The sequence below is a fragment of the Adiantum capillus-veneris genome, chromosome 17 (genome assembly GCF_014529385.1).
Source record: "Adiantum capillus-veneris isolate H3 chromosome 17, ASM1452938v2, whole genome shotgun sequence".
Classification (NCBI taxonomy): Eukaryota; Viridiplantae; Streptophyta; class Polypodiopsida; order Polypodiales; family Pteridaceae; genus Adiantum; species Adiantum capillus-veneris.
In genome coordinates, this window is record NC_140947.1 from 90,515,169 (window position 1) to 90,538,868 (window position 23,700).

At 42.2% G+C, this 23,700-nt stretch overlaps 1 protein-coding gene across 3 annotated transcripts in view; it reads left to right on the top strand.

Moving 5' to 3' along the window:
• Positions 1 to 839: 839 nt before the first annotated feature.
• Positions 840 to 23,700, top strand: part of LOC147437688 (UDP-glycosyltransferase 76E1-like) — a 110,065-nt gene continuing 87,204 nt past the window's right edge. The window contains exons 1-4 of one of the 3 annotated variants that reach the window (XM_086487188.1): positions 1,312 to 1,450; positions 1,736 to 2,059; positions 2,178 to 2,258; positions 2,405 to 2,567. In XM_086487188.1, the coding sequence (XP_086343314.1) occupies positions 1,768 to 2,059; positions 2,178 to 2,258; positions 2,405 to 2,553 (522 nt within the window). In that variant the 5' untranslated portion in view covers positions 1,312 to 1,450; positions 1,736 to 1,767 and the 3' untranslated portion in view covers positions 2,554 to 2,567. Of the gene's footprint in view, positions 1,451 to 1,477; positions 1,658 to 1,735; positions 2,259 to 2,404; positions 2,568 to 23,700 lie in introns of those variants that run through there. The other 2 variants (XM_086487187.1, XM_086487186.1) reach the window with 2 other exon arrangements.

Genomic DNA, 23,700 nt, shown 5'->3' on the forward strand with positions numbered 1-23,700 from the left:
CAAAATAGTGTTAGAAAAAAACCGGGGTCCAATGTATTTTAATCGACTGAAATCCTAAAATCCCTGTTAGATTTTGAGCTTGCCTTGAAGAAAACCGAGAAGTTTTCACAAACTTTAGTGTAACTACCAACAAAAGATTTAAATTTTGACCTAATAACCGGGAGAATTTCAAGCTTGCCCTTATTTTCTTCGGTTAGGAAAATTGTATTTTTCTAGCCTTGGTCCAAAAATAATGAAGTGATTCATCTCCAAAGCCTACATAACCAATCTACGGTACCCTAACAAACTTTCGGCGCCACCACTAGGATCTACGGCCATAATAAAAAGTAATCTAGGGTACCCTAATTTTCTTTCATCGTCGTCACTGGGATCTACAATCCACAAGCCCCTGTCGTAGATCCCACCCTCCCATGCTTGTGCCACTTAGGGTGAAGTCAGACGCGATGGCCGATCACGTCTGAGTTGGCATACCATGGCCTGAGTGTCCATAGAAGAAAATCTGCATGCTTCCACATAGCCTGTCACACAAGGCGGCACCTGTTGGAAGCTTTGCAATCGTATGCTGAGCACTGATTGACTGATCGAAGCCATGGGCGAGGATAGGCGACGATGACCCCTCGGATGTTTTTCTCCATCCCTGGTCGTGACTCAACAGTCCAACATGGACCTTTTTCTCCTTGGCCACCGCCTAGTGTGACTTGAAAAGCTGAAGGCAACGAATTTTATTGGCTGCTCTCCCTTTCATACGATGACCGCCGACCTAGTGTGACATGGGCCTTAGTCTTGAGAGAGGCCTACCCTGTGGGGGTGTTTGAAAATCGAGAAGGGGGTTTTGAAAATCGAGGATGAAAGTCATGGAGGGCATTGGAGCCCATGTGTAGACGGGCAAAGAAAGCAGCTGTGCGGAGAGGGAGTCGAGGAAACGGCAATGGCTCGTGAGAAGCAGGAGCAGCAACATGTGGTGGCGATGCCCTTGTTGACACCAGGACATCTCAACCCGCTCATGCGCCTCTGCAAGCTGCTAGCCAAGCAACAATCTGACATCATCATCACCACTTCCGACGCCGCCGATGCCTCGCCTCTGGCACAGGAGCACCACAATCCTTACCCAGCTATAACCCCTACGGCTGCTGCTGCCCCTCATTCACTTGTCCGCCGCATCCGCCTCCCGCTTTGTGGCATCGACCTCTCCAACGGCTTCAAGCTCTCCTTGCTGGAAGCCTATGATGCCTTGGTCTCCATTGCCCCCGATCTCGAGCAGCTCATCCTCTCTCTCAGCCGACATGGCCCTCGTGTCACCTGCCTCCTCTCCGACTTCAACATCACGTTCCCTACCCAAGATGTTGCTGACAAGCTCGACATTCCCCGCATTGTGCTCTACCTGTGCTGCGTTTCACGCCTTCTGTTCACCCATTACCTCACACTAGGGGAGCTCTATCCCTTGAAGAAGGTCTCTCTCTCTCTCTCTCTCTCTCTCTCTCTCACACACACACACACACACACACACACACGCGCGCATGCACGCACACACACGCACTCACGCACGCATGCAAAGTTCCTTCTAGTTTAGTGGCTACCATCGTATCCTCAAAAGGGCATCAACGTTTGTAAAGTCAAGTTTGCCTTTGCTGTCCTTGAGGTCTCAAGGACATTGAAGGTGAATATTTTCATTGTTTGTCTCTTAAGATTTTAAGGCCTAGGCCACCCTCAACATGTAGAATTTGGTGCCTTGCAGTGAAGGAGGCAACAATAGCAACAAGTGTAGAAATGCAAAAGCTTTTTTGGGAACTTGCTGGTCTACCAACATTACGCAACGAAGATATTCCTCATTTCAGGTATGTCACAAATGAAACAGTCTCTTTGTGGACCAACTCAACCAAGTCATGGCAAGTGTGCGACACTCGAGCCCACGCTGTCGTCGTCAACAGCTATGAAGATCTTGAGGCTTGTGCCATTGCCACTCTATCTAAATGTTGCAATGTTCCGATTTATGATGTGGGGTTTTGGGTAGAATCTCTCAATGAGGAGAGCGCCACTAGCTTGTGGGAAGAAGACAAAGGTTGCTTGGCTTGGCTAAATCAACATCCCATCTCATCTATTCTATACATCTCCTTTGGGAGCACAACTATCCTTTCCAAAACCCAATGTGAAGAGTTTCTGAATGGCCTCCTTGCCAGCCAACAACATTTTCTTTGGGTTCTTCGAGCTGGGATGGTGGATGACATCGACTACTCCTCTAAGGCCAAAATTTAGTACAGGTTAGCCAACATGCAACTTTGGACATTTAACTTCACTTTTCAAACAAATAAAATTTGATTTTCCGTGTTACAAAAGCTACTAGCTATTGTTTTTTGCTTAATTTTACAATGTCCTTGGGATTAATTGCACCCGGTTGTTGTGCCAGTTACGCTGCAGCCTGCTACGTCTACTGCAAGAGCTCCTGAGTCTGTTCTGAGCTGCTCGATGCTGCGTCTTGGAGGCTTGGAGCTTGCTGCGCGTGCTGCAGCCAAAGACACAAGAGGTTTCAAGCTCTGTCGAAATCTCGACGAGTGATATATAATAGCATTGTGAGTAATTAAATTATATCATGCCTTTGAGCTTCTCCATTTTAATCAATCATCTTGGTCTGCCTGTATGCATCGAGTGATTCCTCTAGCATAAGTTAGGTTGTCATTTGTGAGCAGCATGCTCCCATGATTGTGAGGAATTTGGTAGAGCAAGCAGCACTTGCATTGATCAATAGTGCCCTTTGCCAATTGAGCTTCCAGTAGACAAGTAGGAAAGCTATGTGTAAGGACTGATAGGACAAAAGACACCCTAGATTTATAAAATCTGGGTACTCTTCAATCTTATCACACTAACGACTCAAATGAATTTTAAACAAATTAACCTAGAATGATGCATTATGCCACTGAATTGAGTGTGATCTTCAAACTTCTCAATTTGCAACCTTTTTTCTTCCCCAATGGATGCTTCAGAACAGCTAGTTGAATAGGATTGTGCCCACGAACCCACCCACATCTACATTTTGTAGGGGTTGAACCATAACCCCTTGTCATTACCACAACCTAAACAATTGGTTTTCCAAAGAGGAACAATAAGATGCAGCTTAGAAAAGTTTGCCATTGGGGAAAAGCTTGTCTCAGCTTAGCCTTGAGTACATTACATAGCGAGAGAGAGAAACGCAAAGAGGGGAAGGCGGACAAAGATCAACAGGGGTAGCCCTTCAGCCCTTCAAAGGCATTTAAAAGTTTTGGGTGTGTATCATGCGTTTTTATCATACGTTTTTATCATAATGCATGATGGCCCAAAGTAAGCCACATCCGCATCCTAGATATTTCAAGCATCGACAAGTGTGGGCATGCAATGTTGGCTCGATGCTCATATTGGAGGTTAACTCACCTAAGAAGGTTGCCAACATAAAAGCCTTGAGCTAGGCCTTAATGGATTAACATTCGATACCCCCACATACTAGATCACATGCTTTACCTAGCCACTTGGTCAAGCCTTCCGCTCGACCACCTTAGTCGGTCTCGTAATTTCATGACCACTTTATCGTGAGATTGATTTCTCAATAGGGCATGCAAGAGATAGTCACATTAGCTTCAACATCGTACTATATATATATTAATAATCCTTTAAATAATCTATAAGAGGAAAGATAATTGTAGCTAAACTATTTGTGATGCGCTCTAACTAAGATATAGTTTTAGCAATCTCCAAAAATGGTATAATGGTAGGTACTTGAAAGAATCCAACACTTATTTTCTCTTGTGTGTTACATCACTGACGCACCTGTGCGTTTGATCTACATCTTGATGATGGCCCCAACGTAGGTGTCACTTTGCAGTGCCCTGGGGGTTTTGAAGGATCAGACTAGCATCTCCTTAGCCAAGGTAGCAAGTGCAGGTTTTGGTTGACCTTGAAGTAGCTATTGTGAAGGCTACGAGCCATAATGACACTCCGATGGAGGAAAAATACGTGCAAGAGGTTCTCCACTTGATGTCCTATTCAAGGTCGTATGTGAGTTCATGCGTCCAGGCTATTTCCAAGCGCGTGAGTAAGACTCATGGCTGGATTGTCGCCATCAAAGCCTAATGCTTTCCCATCACCTATTGAGAGATGGAAATTCTGCTTTTGAACAAGAGCTTACACTCTCTGGAAACGGGGTCTGCGTGTCGTGAATGCTTCAGATTTTTGAGATGAGGCTCATTCAAATGGTTGGGATTTTTTTGCATTTATTCATGCTTATGGCCTCTACTTAGATGAACGTCTGGATTGCACTCGATCGGTTCGTTTGCATCTTGGCAAAAGACACGTCTAGCATACCTTGGGTCTATGTGTCACACATACATAGTGTCTTTATTTTGTATATAATTACAAATATAGTCTCAATTTGTCACATGGTCATATGACTTGACCGGGTGTGCCATCTTGAGCTATCGATTTGCACCTTCAGTTCTTCTAGTTTCCAAAGTGAAATATGGTATACCAATGCCACATTAGGTTAATGCAGGAGCTTTGATGCAAATATAGTATCAATTTGTCACATGGTCATATGGCTTGACCGGGTGTGCCATCTTGAGCTATCGATTTTCACCTTCAGTTCTTCTAGTTTTCAAAGTGAAATATGGTATACCAATGTGTCACATTAGGTTAATGCAGGAGCTTTGATGCAAATATAGTCTCAATTTGCACATGGTCATATGGCTTGACTGGGTGTGCCATCTTGAGCTATCGATTTTCACCTTTAGTTCTTCTAGTTTTCAAAGTGAAATATGGTATACCAATGTGTCACATTAGGTTAATGCAGGAGCTTTGATGTGATAGTTTGACGTTGTTACGTGCAGCGGAATGATTGTTTGCGCTTTGCTCAAGATGAGTGCTCCGAACTGTGCTCAAGGTTCCTTTTAATTCTTATGGAAGGGAGAGCCTTCCGTTCTTAATGGAAAGTGCTATGATCATGAACAAAGTGAGTGGACAATGTGCATGCAAGTGTATGAGTCTGAGAGATAGAGAGAGATACGACACAAGAGACGTTGTAAAACCCTCCTCCGAAGGCTCCACTCTCGTCGGCGAGAGTAGTCTACTTATTGATTGCACAAAGTGGTACAATGCGTATGCAATGGACTGATGCAACTTAAGACTATGCGATGACGACGATGACTTTAGGGCTGAAATCTGTGATCTTCTAACTGCTGAATTTCGAGGCTGTTTCGGTGGCTGAAAATGATTGTTTTGGCTGCGTTTTTGAGGGTTGAAAATGGGGATCTTTCGTCCGAGTTACGACCAATTGATATTGTGCTAATTCTTTCTATCTTTTGTGGTGCATATGCGCTATCAACTACCTCATTTGTGTGCTAATTTTTTTGATTTAATGCTTCTTTTAGTGCTATGCTTCATTATGGCTGAGTCTGCCCTTGATCTCCGGAGTCATGACAAAAACTCAGTATGTTGAACTTTGTGTTTATGTATGCTCATGTGCGTGTGCGTGTGGTGTGTGTTGTGTTTGGGAGCATTTGTTAGTACCTAGTTCTACACCCACTATTGGGCACTGACGACGTTAGTGGGGATGTCGTGGTATTTAGTCAATACTATGCATGATGGAGTTGATGGTTATATTGTCTTGTGGGTGACTACCATAGGTCTATACCTTGCACTTTCCTTTAAGGGTGAATCTGGGCTTATCCTGGATTCATCTAGGTATATATATATATATGTAGGTTGACTTGAATGCTTCTTCTTTTTAATAGTATATCTATATAGTCATTATGGCAGAGGGTAAGAAGAAGGCATTTCTTTAGTCTCTAAGGTCAACTCTCTGCAAGGTGATTAGTCAATTACCGGAGAAGCAGGTACAAAGTATTGTGCAAAATGAGACGCTCATAGGCAAAATGCTTGAAAAAGAAATTGTAAGTGCGGTCTCCAAGGAAACCTTTGCTACAAGCAAAGACAAAGCTTGCCAGTTTGCGTATAGTTACATTGGTAACATGGAGAAGTACATCCATGATTTATATGAAGCTCTTCACAAAGGTGTTCATTCGATAAAGCTCAAAGGCTTGGGATTTGGCTTGGTGTGTAAAAAGAGAGAAGAGTAAGCATGCCAAAGATATAGATACACAATATGTGTTATCTGAAAAGATACGAAGGGAGCAAGTAAACCAATCAAGTGGCAAAGATGAGGGATGACTATGCTTTGAAAATATTGACTTAGAATTGTGCTCAGTACCTAGATAAAAGTATTTGCATAAAAAGATGATGTGCTCTATGAAAGATGTTTGTCCGACATGGCATGTGGACCAGTGAAATGTTGATTAAGGGATGCGCACTTCATTTAGGAAACTTTGTTTAGACATTTCATTTTGATGTTTTGATTTATGTATTTTATTTACACGGCAGCCATATGACATGGACATGCCATTTTGTTGATTGTGTAGTCTGAGAAGCATGAGATACTAATAGTTGGAATGTAGTTTGATTTTGAGGGTTCTTAAGTTAATTTGGTAGGCTACTTTTATGTTTCATTTTGTGTTTGCTTTGTACATGATCGCCTATCGATGTGGACGTGGCCTTTTGGTAATCATGTGATTAGACTTTGTGATTGGAGGTTTCCTATGTACTATGATATGCAGGTCATACTACCACTTTGAAGTTAGATTACTTTGACTCTATTGAAAATGTGCTTGATTTTAATGTGTAAGATAATCCTTAAATCCCATGTGGGAGCCCAAGATGAGGTGGACATTTTTTTTGGAAAAAGAAATTATGTGATGAAAATCCCATGTGGGAGCCCAAGAAAAGGGTGTACTGGTTTTTTTGGAGAAATAGGTCTCCGTACAAAGGAGACTTTGGCAAATCTTTTAAGATTTATATTTTATGTACAAACTCAAAATTAAATACAGATGGTGCTTTTTTAAAAGTTTCACTTTGCTTAAGCATAGACGTGCATTCATATCACATATAATTGTTTTTGTTCAAAAAGATTAATCTTTTAATGGGTTGTTTTGTAATGTGTTTTGATTTGATGAGTGAAGTTTTTCATGGTTGTTTAAGAGTATGCATTATTTGTTATTTAAAGAACAATCTATTTCAATGTGTGCCTTAAATCCCATGTGGGAAGCCTACTAAGTAGGTGGCTACTATCATATGTTATGAGATTGAGATTTGTATCAGTTTACCTATTCGTTTTTTGACAAATTACATTGAAAACGATTGGTTTATTTTAGTTTAGTATTCATTATATTTGTTGCTTTTCATGGTTTGTTCTCTTAACATCTATTGCAAATGAAAACACACTACACTATACACTTGTTGTTCATTTGTAGTTCATCATGTATTTTTACAATAGCATGTGCTTCTAAATTGTTATGTTACTAGTATACATAAAATAGTGGGTCATTACATTCCGTACAAAATCCGTATGAGGGGGGATGGCTCATTGCGAGAATGTCCGTATCTTGTCCGTATGTAGGGGGGTACGTTAGCATGTAAGATACCGTACATAGGGAGGTTTCTCTAATTTTGAAGCACGCAGGTGACATCCCCCCATTACTAATAGTGAATCCCCCGGGAAGTCGACACACATGTGATATGTGTCATCTTTCCTTTGCACTAAAAGCAACGGTGAACAAAATGGAGAGGAACTAGAGCTCACCATCCCTTTTTCCACCAATTCATGCACTTGCCTCATGCTCTCCTCTTGTTGAGCTTGTGAAACTCGATAAGGAGGCTTGTTAGGCAGTGAGCTTTTTGGTAGGAGCTCAATTACATGGTCATCATCCCTCATTTTAGAGGTAGCTCACTAGGGATGTCATCAATGAAAACATCTTGGGATCCATTTAGGAAATTAGACAACTCTAATTCCTCTTGATTCCCTTTATTGCAAGGATATGGTGTTCCCCGACTCATTAGCACCTATGTACATGCTCTTTTCCCTGTAGGTTAATTAGATTCTCCTTTCAAGGAACTTCATGTTGAAAGCCATGCAGTTAAACCATGGTGCCCCAACGATAACATTCTCATGTTTGAGAGGGGAGATGAAGAATTCCTTTTTGTCCACATAGCTTTGGACATGAAGCCTTAATTTTCCAATTAAGGAAGTAACCGAGATGTCTTGTCCCTTGATAGCTCCATTGGCTTTCAATGCATCTCCCATCTCGTGGGCTTGTATGCTTAGCTTAGTGGTCAACTCCGTGGGTATGAAGTTGGTAGTTGAACTAGGGTCAAACAAAATAAAGGCATCATGCTCTTGCATCTTTCCCCAAGCATAGGAAAGGGAGAAATCCTTGGCAATGAGCATCCTCTTTTGGAGCTTCAAACATAGAGACTCTAGGAGTCTCATTACGGGCAATTCTCTTGGGGCAAGGACGATAACCATGGCCTTGCTCCCCACACTTAAAATGTTTGTGGTCCTTATGAAAAGATTCTAGCTCTTTAGGAGAGAGTTTATATTTACCTTTGTAAACTCCCTTCTCCTTGGACCGATTGTTGTTTTTGTTGGAATAGCATTGGTAAGAATTTTGAGCATTGGTTTTCCCCTTGGCATCACTTTTGTCTTTATTTTCCATGGGCTTGACATTCTGTCCAGCCCCTTGTTGGAAATTGATGCACGAAGAAACCATGGTGTAGTGGATTATTTTGGTGATAGAACCAGGCCGTTGAGAGTTGACATACTTGGCCATCTCTTTGGGTAATCCCGTACAGAATGATTGCTTTTGCTCGACAAAGTATATCTTTTGAAAGATAGTAGCCTTGAGATATAAATCCCAAAACTTGTCCACATATTTGTGGATATACTCATGAGAGAGAAGCTTTAAACTTCATCATTTGGTAAGCACTTTGTCCTTTGCATCACTTGCAAGGAATTGCTTCATGATGGAAACTCGTAGAGTTTTCCATGTCTTTGGGGCTTTGCCATTTCCACGAAGGCTAGCCCACCATTGACGAGCTGATTTTTGGAAGTGCATAGGTACATGGCGTAGCTTGGAGGAATCCATGAAGCCCTCGTCACCAAAGGCCGCATGAGAATGTTGGATGAAGGCCAATACTTTGTCGGTAGCATCAAAGGTGCCATCACATATGAGAAAAGAGATACTATGTCCTCCCTCTTTGAACTTCTTTAGCTTTTGTGACCTTCGCCATGCAGGGTAAAATTTGCGATGTCCTCCCCTCTTGTATTCTCTAGGAGGATAGCCATAGCTTTCATCGGTAGAGGAGGAAGGTGAAGAAGAAGGAGAAGAGGGTGACCTATTTCTTGCCCTTTTCTTCCTTTTTGTTTCCTCTCTTCCCCTTTGGAGTGACGAGGAGAAGGACTATGGGTTAATCGTTTCCTCTTGGGAGGAGTTGGCAACTGTTTAGTCCGCCTTCTTCGAGGAGCCACATCTTTGGAGGAACTTAGGGATTCATTACTTACTTGATCTTTGGATCCCTCCTCTCGTATGGGAGAGAGTCTTCTTTTGGGGGTCTCATCAAGAGGCTTCCTAAGCTCTCTCTCCTCTTGGAGAGGAAAGGAAATCCCATAAGCACGAAGTTGTTGAGCAACTTCGGCTTGCAAAGCGGGGTTTGCCCATAGCTTGTTGCAACCTAGTAACAAGATAATTAACAAACATGGGGGCATCATCATTAGCACCTTCATGTGCAAAATCAAAGTTATCATGTTCATCCTACTCTCTTGGATATTGTCAACCATGTTAATTAAACTTATGTGTTTACTTAGTGAATGTTTTGGCAATTCAAAACCTTAGTTGCTACTCCTCTTAGCCTTTGAAAATAGGCACTTAAGTATCTACACCCATGGCTCGAATTGGTTAATTATAGAGAGTAGTGGAGTGGGTCTAACATAGCGAACTTGTCGAGGGATAGCTCCTTTCGGACTTCTTATGGCTCAATAATGGTAAAGCCGTAGGCAAGTCTAAGAAGACTCCATTATTAAGACCAAAGCTCCCGAGGTGTGCACTATATCCCACATAGTGAGCTCAACAAAACCGATAATAGATACTAGTCCCACTTACCTTAATATAATTAACAAAATCAACCATTTATAGGCTACTTAAGGACCTCTCTTCTTAAGCAAGAAAAGAAAAACCAAATGCTCTGATACCAATGTAATGGAAATGGTCTATGAACTTTGAGAGTAGCGGAATTAGAAAATTAGATAAAGCACTTTTGTGAGATTACTTTGTGAGCATAGCGGGTGGACTTAATTGATGGTACCAACATAAACATGGTACTTAGTTAACTTGACATGAACAATTCTTTTGCAAGAGAGAGAGTTTAGAGAATATGACAATAGTTGAGGACCGGATTCATATGGATCCGGTTCCCCCTCCAATAGGCGTTTGTATTATAGTTTCTCCCATCAAGAGAGACTTGGTACAATACAATTTTTGTGTTCCTTGTGACCTAGGTGATGCAATGAAGATGTAAAGCTTCATGCATCACAAGCATAACATAAACTTTGTAGAAATCATTAACTATCCCAAGCCTCACTCCCAAGGCCTCAAACACCTTCGAAGGTGGAGAGAGCTAGCAGGGAATGAGGGTAGGGAAGAGGAAGAAGAAACATTCCATAGGAGAAAGAAATAATTCCGCACTTATCATCACTCTTCTTGCCAGCATACATAATAGCATAGTAGTGAAGATGGAGAAGACGGCAAGCTTAAGCATTGAAGCATGGCTCTTGGTTGGATTTGCATTCCATAGCCAAGAGTGTTGGTGTAGGCTCTCACTTCTCACAAGCTTGGAGAAGGAGGTGGAGTTCCTCAACTTTCACCAAGTGAGAATGGATCCACAAAATGAGTGTGTGTGTGGTGTATAGCCCCCTAGCACCCCCCTTGCTTGCTTGGGGCGAGTTGCAACTTTTCCACATGGTGCAAGCTCATTGGACCCCTCTCCCCCTAGACAATCACATGTAGCATGCAGTCAAGTACATGGGTAGTCTTTTGACAAGTGTCCTCCTTACCCTTTAGAGAGAGAGAGAGCTTGAAAATATCTAGATATTTGATGGATGGAACTAGAAGCTCATTGGATGGCTCTTTAGCCCAACCGATAGCATTCAAGCACACCAAGTGGTTAAGCTTAGTGAGAGTCTGACATGTGTCCCATGTGCCCTTCTAGAAAAGGGGTGCCCTTTGGGTGAGTGGAAGGTAAGGTCAAAGATTCCCCTAACTTTGGGACTTTCATGCATAGGAAGCTTCTCAAGCAACTTCCTCATTAAGTTTGTAGGGTCTCTTTTTCACTCAAGCACCTTACCCCCCATGCATAGAAAGCTTCTCAAGCAACTTCCTCATTAAGTACGATAAGTACCTCAAGTACCTTAGTCATCAAGCATGACAAGCACCTTAGGTGGAGTTCCCACCTCAAGCTCAACCCTAGCTTGCCTAAGGTCAAAGGCAAGTTTAGGTCGGATTCCCACCTCAAGCTCAGCCCTAGCTTGCCTAGGGTCAAAGGTAAGTTTAGGTCAGGTTCCTACCTCAAGCTCAGCCCTAGCTTGCCTAAGGTCAAAGGACTTTTAAACACTAACCATTGGAGGTGTTTAATGAAGCTAACCCTAAGGTATTTTAAGCTCCATTAATTGCATGTTGTTCTTTGATAGACTACCTCCTTTTGGACCCGTATTGAGATGTAACCATCTCTCCTCTTGGTCCCCTGCTGAGATAAGTCTAGAAGCACTTATTGCACATTGCTCTTTGGTAGACCATATCCTTTTGGACCCGTATTGAGATGCAACCATCTCTCCTTTTGGTCCCATGCTGAGATAGGTCTAGAGGCACATGTCTCAATTCTAACTCTTGTTCCTGTTTATTCTCCCACATTAAATGATCAGTTTAATATGAGAAAATCATTTGGGTAAGCTAGATATTAGATTTTATGACAAAAGTCAAGCTTTACCGCATTCATTTTGGCTTGAGGCCATCATGTGTGCCACTTATGTACTTAACACGTGTCTTACAAAAGCTTTACAATCTATGACTCCTTATGAAGCATGGCATGATAGAAAGCCTTCTATTGAGCACATGTGCGTTTTTTGTTATTTGGCTTATGCTTTGGTGCCACAAACGTAGTGCAAAAAATTGGATGATAAGTCTTTCAAATGCATTTTTGTTGGTTATAGTGCTGAAAGAAAAGGTTACATGTTGTATCATCCGCAAACAAAGCGTATCTTGGTCTCACGGGATGTTGCATTGGTGGAAGATTCTATGCAGCCCTTGTTGTCATGTACTAGAGACAATAATGTAAGCTAACATGACATTTATGACACTTTGTTGCCGTGGTGAAAGTTTGAATGTAAATTCCAATGAGGCAAATGTACAACCTATGGGGGTTTCTAAAAATGTTACAGATCAACCTTTTATTGATGCAAATGTACATGATATACTTGATGAGGCAAGGGATGAGAATGAGCGGGCTAGAGGTATGCCAAAGTGGATGGTGCATACTTTGCATGACAATAAATTGGATGCACCTTTGACTAGTTGTACTCGTTCATGTTCTCACCATGCATCTTATGCATCAAATTATTATGCTTTGGTTGTGTCTAGCTTTTGTGATGTTGAGAATGTTGGAATTAGGGTTGCAGGGAAACGCACACAACTTGGAGAAGACGAAGGAAGCTCAAGGCATACAACAGAGAGTGTATTACTTAGTGTGCAATGGAAAGATAGATAGCCCTAGAGTAATGGGCGTATATACAATGCACGGGGGGAAAAACCTCCTAAATGGGAAAAAATCCCCCGGCGGTCCTAGTGTGTTCACACACATCACTACCACATGTATATAGTAACAAATCCCCCTGGGAGTGATGCGGTGAACGAGGGCTAGCACGAAGAAAAAAGAGAAGTGCCAGGCCCTAAGGACAGGATCAATCCACAAAGGGGAGCACGCCCAAAACTTTGCCGTAAGCTTTGAACTTCTCACAAGACAATGCCTTTGTGAAAAGATCTGCAAGGTTGTACTGTCTTGGCACTAAGCCAAGCTAATCTCTCCTGCTGAGAGCCTCTCCCTGACATAGTGGTAATGCACCTCTCAATTTTCATTGTGCGAGCATGAAAAATTGGATTCCTTACAACTGCCAATGTGCTATGATTGTCAGTGTAGATGATGTTGGCAATGTATTGTCCAACACCCAAATTAGCCATAAGGCGTCTGAGCCATACACACTCAATCGTAGCTGTGAAGACTGCCCTGTACTTAGCATCACAATTGGAAGTGTCCATAGTAGGTTGCTTCTTGCTCAACCATGAAATACATGAACTGCCAAGCATGAAACAAAAACCACTTGTGGACACTCGCGTGTCATAACAACCAGCCCATTCTGAGTCGAAAAAAGCATGTAAATCTAGAGGTAATGACCCCCCCTTGAGATAAAACAAGCCAAGATGCAAAGTGACACTCAAGTATCAAAAACTCCTCTTGATTGCCAGCCAATGCTTAGACCCTGGGCTATGCATAAATCTGCTGACCTGTGAGATTGCAACTGGAATATCCGGCCTTATGTTGCATACATAAATGAGGCAGCCAGCAACAGTTTGGTAAAGAGTGACATCAACAAGATCACCATCATCATGTAGACTCAACTTCAAACCTTTTTCCATGGGAGTGGCTATAGTTTTGCAATCCTCAAGTCCAAACTTACATAGCAATGTCTATATGTAACTTTTCTGACAACACAAGGCAATACCACCATCACACTACTTAAATTGTGTGCCCAAGTAATGACGCAACAACCCCAAATCTTTCATCTTGAAAGTAGCATTCAAATCAGCCTTAAATTCAACATTATGTGCCTCATTGGGACCAACGATCAGCAAATCATCCACATAAAGAACAACAATGAAAAGTACATCACCCTCATGCTTGACGCACAATGTGCTTTCTGTTGGACTGTTATTAAAGCCTCGTTTGACCAAATGAGTGTCAGCTTTCTCATACCAAGCATGAGGAGATTGCTTCAACCCATACGAATCCTTGTTACATCTGCACACTTTGTCCTCTTGTCCTTTCTTGACAAAACCGTGAGGCTGCGTTACATAGACTTCCTAAAAAATGTCACCATTTAAGAAAGCAGTAACAATATCGGATTGATGTACATCCCAACAAAAAATGAGCTGCCAATTCACATAGAAAACGAACAATAGTAATACAACAAGTGGGAGCAAAAGTTTCTTTATAATCTATGCCATTCTACTGTGCATAGCCTTTTGCAACAAGTCGAGCCTTATGGCGATCAACCTCACAATCCGGCTTGCTTTCATCTTGTAGACCCACTTTGTACCAATGGCCTTTTTGCCAGGAGGCAAATCATGTAAATTCCATGTGTCATTTTCTATAAGTGCATCATATTCTGATTGCATGGCAACCATCCAATTTTTTGAATTATGTGCTTGATCAAAAGATAGAGGTTCCTCTATATCACATAAGCTAGACACAGCCAAAGCATAACAATCTGATGCATAAGAGGCATGGCGAGAACCTGAATGAGTACAACTAGACAAAGGTGCATCCAATTTACTGTCACGCAAAGTGTGCACCAGCCATTTTGGCATACCTCTAGCCTGCTCATTTCCAGCCCTTTCCTCATCAAGTACATCATGTACATTTGCATCAATAATAGGCTGATCTATAACATTTTCAAAAACCCCCATAGGCTGTAAATTTCCCTCATTTGAATTTACATTCAAACTTTCACCGTTGAAAAGAGGCAATAAACTCATAAATGTCCTATGAGCTTACGTTACTATCTCTAGTACATGACAATAAATCTTCCACAAACACAACACCACGTGAGACAAAAATATGGTTTGTTTGCGGATGGTGCAACCAGTAACTTTTCAGCACTATAACCAACAAAAATACATTTGACAGCCTTATCATCCAATTTTTTGCACTATTCTTGTGGCACTAAACCATAGCCAAACAACCAAAAACACGCACGCACTCAATAAATGGCTTTTTATCATGCCATGCTTCATATGGAGTCATAGACTGCAACACTTTTTTAGGACACGTGTTGAGTACATAAGTGGCACACATGAAAGCTTCGAGCCAAAACAAATGTGGTAAAGCTTGACTCTTGACCATACATCATGCCATTTTTGTAAGAGACTTGTTTTTCCTATCAACAACACCATTTTGTTGAGGTGTATTCAGCACTGTACATTGGTGTTTTATCCCACAACTAGTAAAAAATGCATTAAATTCATGAGACATATACCCCCCCCCCCCCCCCGACCGAAACGGAGGGTGCCCATAGTACATTTCGTACATTTTCAGTCATAGCAAGAAATTGCTTGAAGCACATAAACACTTCGGGCTTAGCTTTCAACGGATATACCCATGCATGCCTAGAGTGGTCATCAATGAAAATCACAAAGTACAAGTAATTTCCCAAGGATGGAGTTTGCATAGGCCTACGAACATCACTATGCACAAGTTGCAATCTGCATGTAGCACGAACTGACCCATCCTTTGGAAACTTAGCATGTTGCATTTTACCCAAAATACAGCCTTCACAAACATGTTTTACAAGTGCTTCAAGAGGCAAAAAAGAAGCAACCGTATTAGAGTATTGCAAACAAGCATAGCAAACTGGTAAAATTCGGATGCCCAAAATGTGCTTGCCATAGTTTTGCAGTTGAAACAACCCTTGAATCTGCACAAAATTTTATCCACACTTGTGATACAAAGTGAGTTTATACAGCCCATGATGCAAAAGGCCAGATGCAACAATTTCATCACCAAAATTGAGATAATGAATTGTACATCTGTCATCCACAAATTTGACTAGGAGACCAAGTCTGGCTAGTGCAGATAGAGACAAAAGGTTCTTTTTTATCTCAAGTACATACAATGCATCAACAAGTGTGAAAGAACTGCCATTTGTAGTAGTACGCACAATCTTTCCAACTTTTTGAATAGGATAAGAGGCATTGTTGGCACAAGTCACCGTATTCCCATGAGGGACAGACTCAATAGAGGTAAACAAATCATGGTGTGAGGTAATGTGCTTTGTAGCACCATTGTAAAAATTCCACACATATGAATCTGCAGAGCAACTGACATACATGCATCATGGACAAAAGGATCATAAGTGCACTCTGCACTAAATGCCCATTTTGCATATCACAATCTCCTTTGACTGAAGAATCTACAATCATTGCACTTGTATTGCACCCCGTAGATCTAGCCTCTTTCTTCTTAGCCTCTTTTGCCTTCAATTTTGGACACTGCTTGATCAAGTGATCATTAGCTTTACAATAATGGCAACACATCTTCTTTTGCCCCTTATCGCTATAATTGCTAGAGGAAGTGCTGCTAGCAAAAGCATTAGAAAGAGAAGTTTTGCCACTCGTAGCAGAACCATAAGAAGCGATTACATTGCTGTCCCACCTTTCCTTTGAGCTGCAATAAAAGCATGTCCAACTGCACGCTGCCTAGTCTTGTTTTTATTAGAAGGTGACTCTTGCAACAACAATGTGCATAATGCATCAAACTTGACAACTTCAGGATTTCCTTGGGTCATAAGTCTCCATGTACTAGCAAAAGTCTTCAGGATTTCCTTGGGTCATAAGTCTCCATGTACTAGCAAAAGTCTAGTAAGAATCTGGCAAAGCATCAAGAACAGCCTGCACAAAGGAACTGTCAAAAATGACTTCTCTTGCAGAAATTGGCTTCTCATGAACATCCTTGACACCAACAAGGAAAGTGTCCATTTCATCTTCCTCATGCATAATCTTTGATTCCAGCTCTTTACGTAGCAAAGCAATTTTAGCCCCATCGTGGCTTGCATAAAGACCTGCTAGAATATCCCAATCTTGTTTTTGCAGATTTTGTTGAACGGATGTGAGGAGTGATAGTGCGCTTCATAAACAATGCAATCAATGCATGAGCCCACGCATCTCTTACATCCTAACGAGCATGCTCAGCCGTAGGCAATCAGCTCAGCTCTGACAGCAGCAACCCTGACAACAAAACCTGGAGCATCCTCAACATCGCCCATATCCACAGTACCAGGACGTACATCAATGCCCCGCACAATGTTCCAAACTCCCTTTGACACAAGTACATGTTGCATCACGTACCCACATAGGGTAATTGTCCCCATCCAATTTGTCCTCAGCAGGCAAACATCTTGAACACATCTGTGTTGTTGTCAGCCATGGAAAATGCATGCACCTGATGTGAAAACTACCCAAAATGAAGAGAAACTGAGTGAGATCAGCACGTGCTATACAACACAACCTGCAATAGATTGCATGGGACATGTTATGTAGTAATTGGCATTGACAAAAAATCTGCACAAAATGACAAAATTGCCTGTGCAGACTTAGTTGTAGTGGAAACAGAGATCAAAATGAGCCCAAAATGAAATTTTGAGCAAGAAACCTCTTGCTTTCAGGCACTCTACTTTATTAACTTGACATTTTTGGCAATGTAAGACATAGTCTTGAACATACCTGTATAAACCTCGCCAGTAAAACTGGTGTCATATGAGTGCATGTTTTCTTTATGCCTGGATGCCTTGCACTAGGATTGTAATGACATTCATAAATAATTTGGCACCAAATATATGCATCCATTGGTACACAAACTCTCCTTTTGTGGAGTAGGACCCATTATCTATGGAAAAAATCTTCCATCTCTACAACTCATCACTCAAAAGAGGAGAATTGAGTGTGCAGGAAAAAGACACATTGCCAACATTGGAGTGAGAAGAATCCCTCATTTTCACATGGCTTCACACTTTACTTTGGAGTATGTTTAATCATGTACATATCTTCCCTTAAGAGATTCCAAAAACTCACTTCAAAGTTCTTTAAAGAGGAGAGTTAATCTCAGGCATACGGCTAGAGCATTAGCTACCACATTGTATCTTCCTTTACGATGCCAAACCTTAGCATAGAATCTTAGCCCACTTGGCCTTTTGACCCTTCAAATTGGTTTATTGTGTAAACCATTTTATACTTTTATGGTCAAACACAATCTCAAATTGAGCCCCATACAACTAAGGTTGCCACATTTTCAAAGCAGACACTATGCATAGAGTTCTCATTCGGACGCATAATAATTTTGTTGTGCAGAATCAAGTTTCTTGCTTTCAAATGCAATTGGTCATCCCTCTTGCAAAAGGATTGCTCCAATAGGACAATTACTAGCATCTGTTTCTAGCACAAACAGTTTCATATGGTCCATAATAGCTAAAATAGAAGTTGTATGTCATGCAGAGGGACTGCTCCAATAGCACAATTACTAGCATCCATTTCTAGCACAAACAACTACTTATAGCATTTGTTTCTAGCACAAACAATTTCATAGGGTCCACAATAGCTAATAAGAGTTGTATGGCATGCCAAGGGTAGGTCTAGGAGGGCACGACCCTGGAAAAGTGCCAGACACACTTGCAGTACAGGGGTCTATATATACCTAAGAGCGAGAGGGCCAAGGGCTTATATATAGGATTTGGTTGGGTGGTTATTAGCAAGTCCATCTCCCCTCTATCTTACATTGGTATCATAGCTTAGGGAAAAGGGGAGCTATGGAGGAGGGGGAAAAGTCTTGCATGAGCTTTGCATGGTGCATGCTTGAATTCTCTCTCTCTCTCTCTCTCTCTCTCTCTCTCTCTCTCTCTCTCTCTCTCTCTCTCTCAGCTTTCATGGTGGATGGGGTGAGCTGAGAAAGTTTTTGAGAAAGGTGCACGAAAGTACCCTTGTATACACAACGGCTAGGCGACCTGCAAGTTTTTGACTACGAGTGGTACCATATCTATATGCTTCTTAATGGGGAGCAACTTTTGCTTCAGCAACAACTCGTTTTGCCACTTGCTTTGCTCAAAGCAAGAAGATTTCTCTCTTGTTGCACCTTCTGTGTGCTGCCATCACTGGAGTTGGGAGTTTTTTGAGTTCAAACTCAAAGAGCACCCTCAACGCAATAAAATTTTGGGTCCTTTAGGGAGGTAATAGGTGGTTTCCACCCCCTGTCTGTAGAGCGGTACATGGTACACAACAAGCTTTGAAAAACTTCCCCAATATCGACATGAAGTTTTGCTTTTGAGTATGGATGTTCAAAGCTTGGCAATATCACAATCTTGCTGAGGAAAACACACAGCATCTTCACAAAGGGAACTACTTACGATCAAAGTAGCAGAATCCCAAGGCTTTTCACAATGGAAATTGGCAAGGTGATGAACCGACGATATGATAAGGCAAGGGAATTTGATTTTGATGTTGGAAATTGCATTTCAACACTTGGTATTTTTGCATCGACAAGGTGCCGAAGGCCGAGAAGCGACCATGCAAAAGTTATCGATTTCTTTTTTATTAAAATTTGTCGGATTAATATGATGACAAGGCACGTCGTCACGGGTTATTCACAAGATATGTAGTTGGATTTTATTTTTATTTTTGAGATTGTGCTCGTTAGTTATGGCATGCAAAAGATGTGTGTGCACTCTAAGCACTCAAAGCTCAAGCACGCCTTGTGACATTTACCATAAGAACCGCATGTTTACTGAATACATTGTTAGCAAAGACCAACGACTATTTTGAAGACCAGAGTCAAGCATGGCTTGAGTACAAACTGCATTGATCTGAAGCGTGGCTAGACTTGATGAAGGATGCAAAGTTTCTCGGCATGGTCGCCTACTTGTCACCGTTTCTAGAAGTTGGCGGAGAATACTTACCACGTGGCACTATTGGCCAATTTTAGTTGAAAGGGTTTGTGACGGTTGATTCTCTTTGCCAGCTTATTTGTGTCGGTAGGCACATCTTTTGGCTATGAGCACAAAAGTACTTGTATGAAACATGGCTTCAATTTTAGGCATCTTGCATTGAGGCTTCCAAGAGGGGAGATTTTGCAACGGGCCTGAGTGAGGGTGTCAATATGACACAAGCCAAGAGGGAATACAAGGTACATACGATAGCTCTCCCTTTATCGATATACATGGCTATGAGCTAGATTCCAACAAGACAACAAAATCACGCTAAAATTTACTCTCAAGTGATTTTTTACCTCAAAAATTCAGGACAACTAGCAACAACAAGGCGCCTAGGTTAGAAATTTCAAGTTTTCTTGTTTGTTTATGTTTAAACCTTTGATTTGGAAAATATTGTCTGTATTCCTGAGAAGCTAGGCTTCTAACTTGTGCCAAGGTACTACCTATTGACTTGAGATTAAGGGACACTAGTACACATGTTTGGGAATTTGGCAATGTAGGGATATAAGTTTACATTTTATGTAGGAGGATGTTGAATTGTGATACATCCATGCTGTTGGACAGATACGCCGCGACGGACGTCAGCACATCGAGAACTCACCTAACAAGATTTGTCAGCTAAGGACGAAGCTCGACCCGCAGGCCCGTGGAAGCAAGCATAGGGTGTCAACCTACACTCGACCGACTCCTAACTAATTCCTACAGAGGTCTCTACCCAATGTCTAAGCTACAGCCTTCATGAGTGCATAAGAGGAAACTTCCTACAATGCTTTCTAGAGCCGAATACCCATCAAACAATCTCGAAACGCCATAGAACCTAAAGGAGACCCTACTAACACCAATAGGTCGCTCTCCCTAAGGTCTATGAACCAAAACCCCAACCCAAAACACCCGGTGCAAAATCACGTAAGATGTCTGGCCGAAATTTGCAGGTCGTCGTTTCTAAAAAAACTAAAGTGCCTAATGTGTAGCTCTACTCAATGCGAACACGTGGATATGCTGCAATGCAAAAATGGACAACGTATGCTCACCGAATCACCGGATGAAGCTTGTAGATGGAGCTCGCAAAACCGGACCGTACGCGCGCAATGTAGGTATTGGCACGTAGCTCTCGTTGGGGGCAACACACTGCACTTCTCTGCACTCGATTTCGACCACCGGTGCGCGCGTAGCGTCAAGATGAAGCTCTCACTCTCTCTCGTACACAGTACGCTCACTCACAGACTTTAAACTTTTTTTTTAAAATGACAAAAGGTTTTTCATTAAGGTCAAAAAGTGGTATAAATACCTTACAATTCTGAAACCCTAATGTTTCAATTTAACCATCTACTCAATCTAAATGTCAAAAGTGGGATACAATTTGGAAACTTTTATAAGCCCCAATATTTACAAAGGTGAAATGTTTGGTTTTCTCAATAAATGATTAATTACAAAAACTAATAATCCGCCAAGCAGTCATTTTCCGTAGGGTGTGTCCAGCTTCTAACACTTCCCCCCTCCTTGTTTATGTCGTCTTTGACATGGTTGTTGAGCTGCTTCTTCATCGTAGGCTTTCTCTCATCTTGAGCAGTGATTCATATCTTGCATGTGGAGCCAATAGCGTCGGGCCGAATATATCTGTGCTGATTGTGAAGAAGCCGGTGTAGAAAGCTTCTTCAAAGGCCTGGAGGTGATAGGATGGCAAAAACATGATTTTTTGATACAATGCATGTATCACCTCCTTGGAAGGCTGACCAGACAGATCGTATGCACATCTATATGTATCTTGAAAGAAGAAGATACTGTCTGTCGCCTGGCCTGGTTTGAACGTCTCAAAGACTACCAAAAGTATTTTGCAAATCTTTCTCATCATAATGCAAGATAGGTCAGGCGAGCCAGTGAACAATTTGATGCCACTCGTTAGGGTTTTCACCATGTATTGCTCACTTATTCTCTCGCCCGCCTTCACATCTGGCAGCTTCGGGTAATTTAGCCAAGTAGGTTGGCTTCTTTGCAATAGTTCATGGGCCTTCCACGTCCGCATCCTTGGTAGTGGGCCAAAACTTAGGGTGCCTCTACCAGATGGATTAGATATTGTGGATACTTTGTCAGCCATTCCTTTCTCCACCTAGGTTGAGAGTCGACTATCAACTTTACCCCTTCAGGCTTGGAGATGTCTGCTTTGTACATTGGCACCGTTGGCTCCTCTCTGATCTGCTTGTTGATTGTGGGAGCTTCATATTTCAGTAGAGGATATGCGAGAGAGGGCTGTAGCCATTCACGCCGTAGGTTGCTGGCATCTATCTTCTCAATAGTCATTGATTTAAAGACCCTCTGCTCCCATTCTAAAGCTTCTCTAGCTGTGTCTTTGACTGCTGCTTCTATTGCCTTTTACATCTTCTCTTCTTCTTCTTGTGTCAGATCTTGTAGCTCTTGAGAGGGTCCTACAAGGATTTCCTCTTGCATGGTGGTGTCCACAGGATCTGCCACATTCTCTAAGTCTATTCCCTCCATGGCTGCTGGCCCTGTGCTAAACTGCTCTTCGGTTTGCTGTTGGCCTCTCAGCTCTTCTATTTGCTTCTGAAATGTCTTCTTTTCTGCTACAGCTTGTTCTCCCATATTCACAAGGAGGTCGTTTAGATCTGCATTTATCTTTTCCGCCTCTTCGAGTTTTCTCTTGATGGTTTCTAGCTCATTTTGCATTACTTTGTGCTCTTCTTCCATGTGGGTTTGCATGACCACTGAACCCTCGGCCATCATCAGCCTCTGCTTTCTCTCTAAGGTTAACTCGTTTTGGATCTCTTTCATTTGTTCTTCATAAAGCTCCGTCTCTGAAGTGGTGTGAGTCGAGCTAGCAGCTCTAACTCTGGCAGGAGATGCCCGTAGCCGCTGTGGATGGTTTGATCCTTGACTTTAATCTGGTCTTTTAATTCGATTACCTCATCCTGGCTAGCTTCCTGTTGTATCTCTGCCTTCTCTTTGGCATTCCGCATGGCTTCCACTTCCTTGGACTCTTCAGCCAGTTGTAGGGTTAGGTTGTCCCTTTCCCTCTCTGCATCTGTCAATGTCTTACTGAGTTTTGTGTATTCTTCTTCAGGTCTTTGTAGTCTTTGAGCTGCTGCCTGATTTTCTCTTTCCATCTCCCGACATCTTTACAATGCCGTGGCTAGACTGGCTTGCAGCTCTGCTTCTTCTCTATGTGCCCTTGGATTTGTTTTTGGAGAGAGTCAACTTCAGATTTGATCAGAACTTCATTGGCTTTGAGATTAGCCATCTCACTTTCCGTGGCCATTGATTATGCCTTGAGCCCGGCTAGCTTGTTCATCACCACATCTCAATAATTGGTGGGTGGCTACAGGTCCACTATATCAGTGGCCATCTCTTTTAGTTCCACTAACCGCAGGCTCTGCATCTGTTCTTGGGCCCTGTGCTTGCCAAGTCAAATGCTACTGTCGCTGCCTGTTCTCTTGAATATCCCGCAGCTAGTAGATCTTGACATGTGCTAAACCTTCTTTCCTCTGGATCTATCTTTTCCTCTTTCTGTTCATCTTCTTCTTGCTGCTCTTGCTCTTGGCTCTTTTCTTGCTGAAAATATTGTTGTTCATCCTCCTTTTGTTGGGTTTGTGGAGGGCTACTAGGAGGTGGTGACGGCGATGGGCTGGACTCCGGGCTTGACGGTGGATTCTTCTTGAAGTCCCGGTGAAGTCCCAGTCCGCCTTGGTTTTCCGCTCTCTTTCCTGGCCTTCCTGCTCTTCTAGCACTTGCCGTAGTACTTCATCCACTTCTTCTTCTGTAAATGGGATGTTTTCTGCCGTAGTATCCAGGATCTCAAAATTTTTGATGTAATCTTCAAACCTATCTCTGTGCACCCTTTGGGATGATCCCGACATGGCTTCCAAGGACGGCTTCCATAGCTTGCTCAAATCTCCCTCGAGGGCTCTTTCGCTCTGAAGCTTTCCATTAGCCGCTCTAGCCGTGCCGCTTTCTGTGATTTTGTCTCTTTGACCGGCACT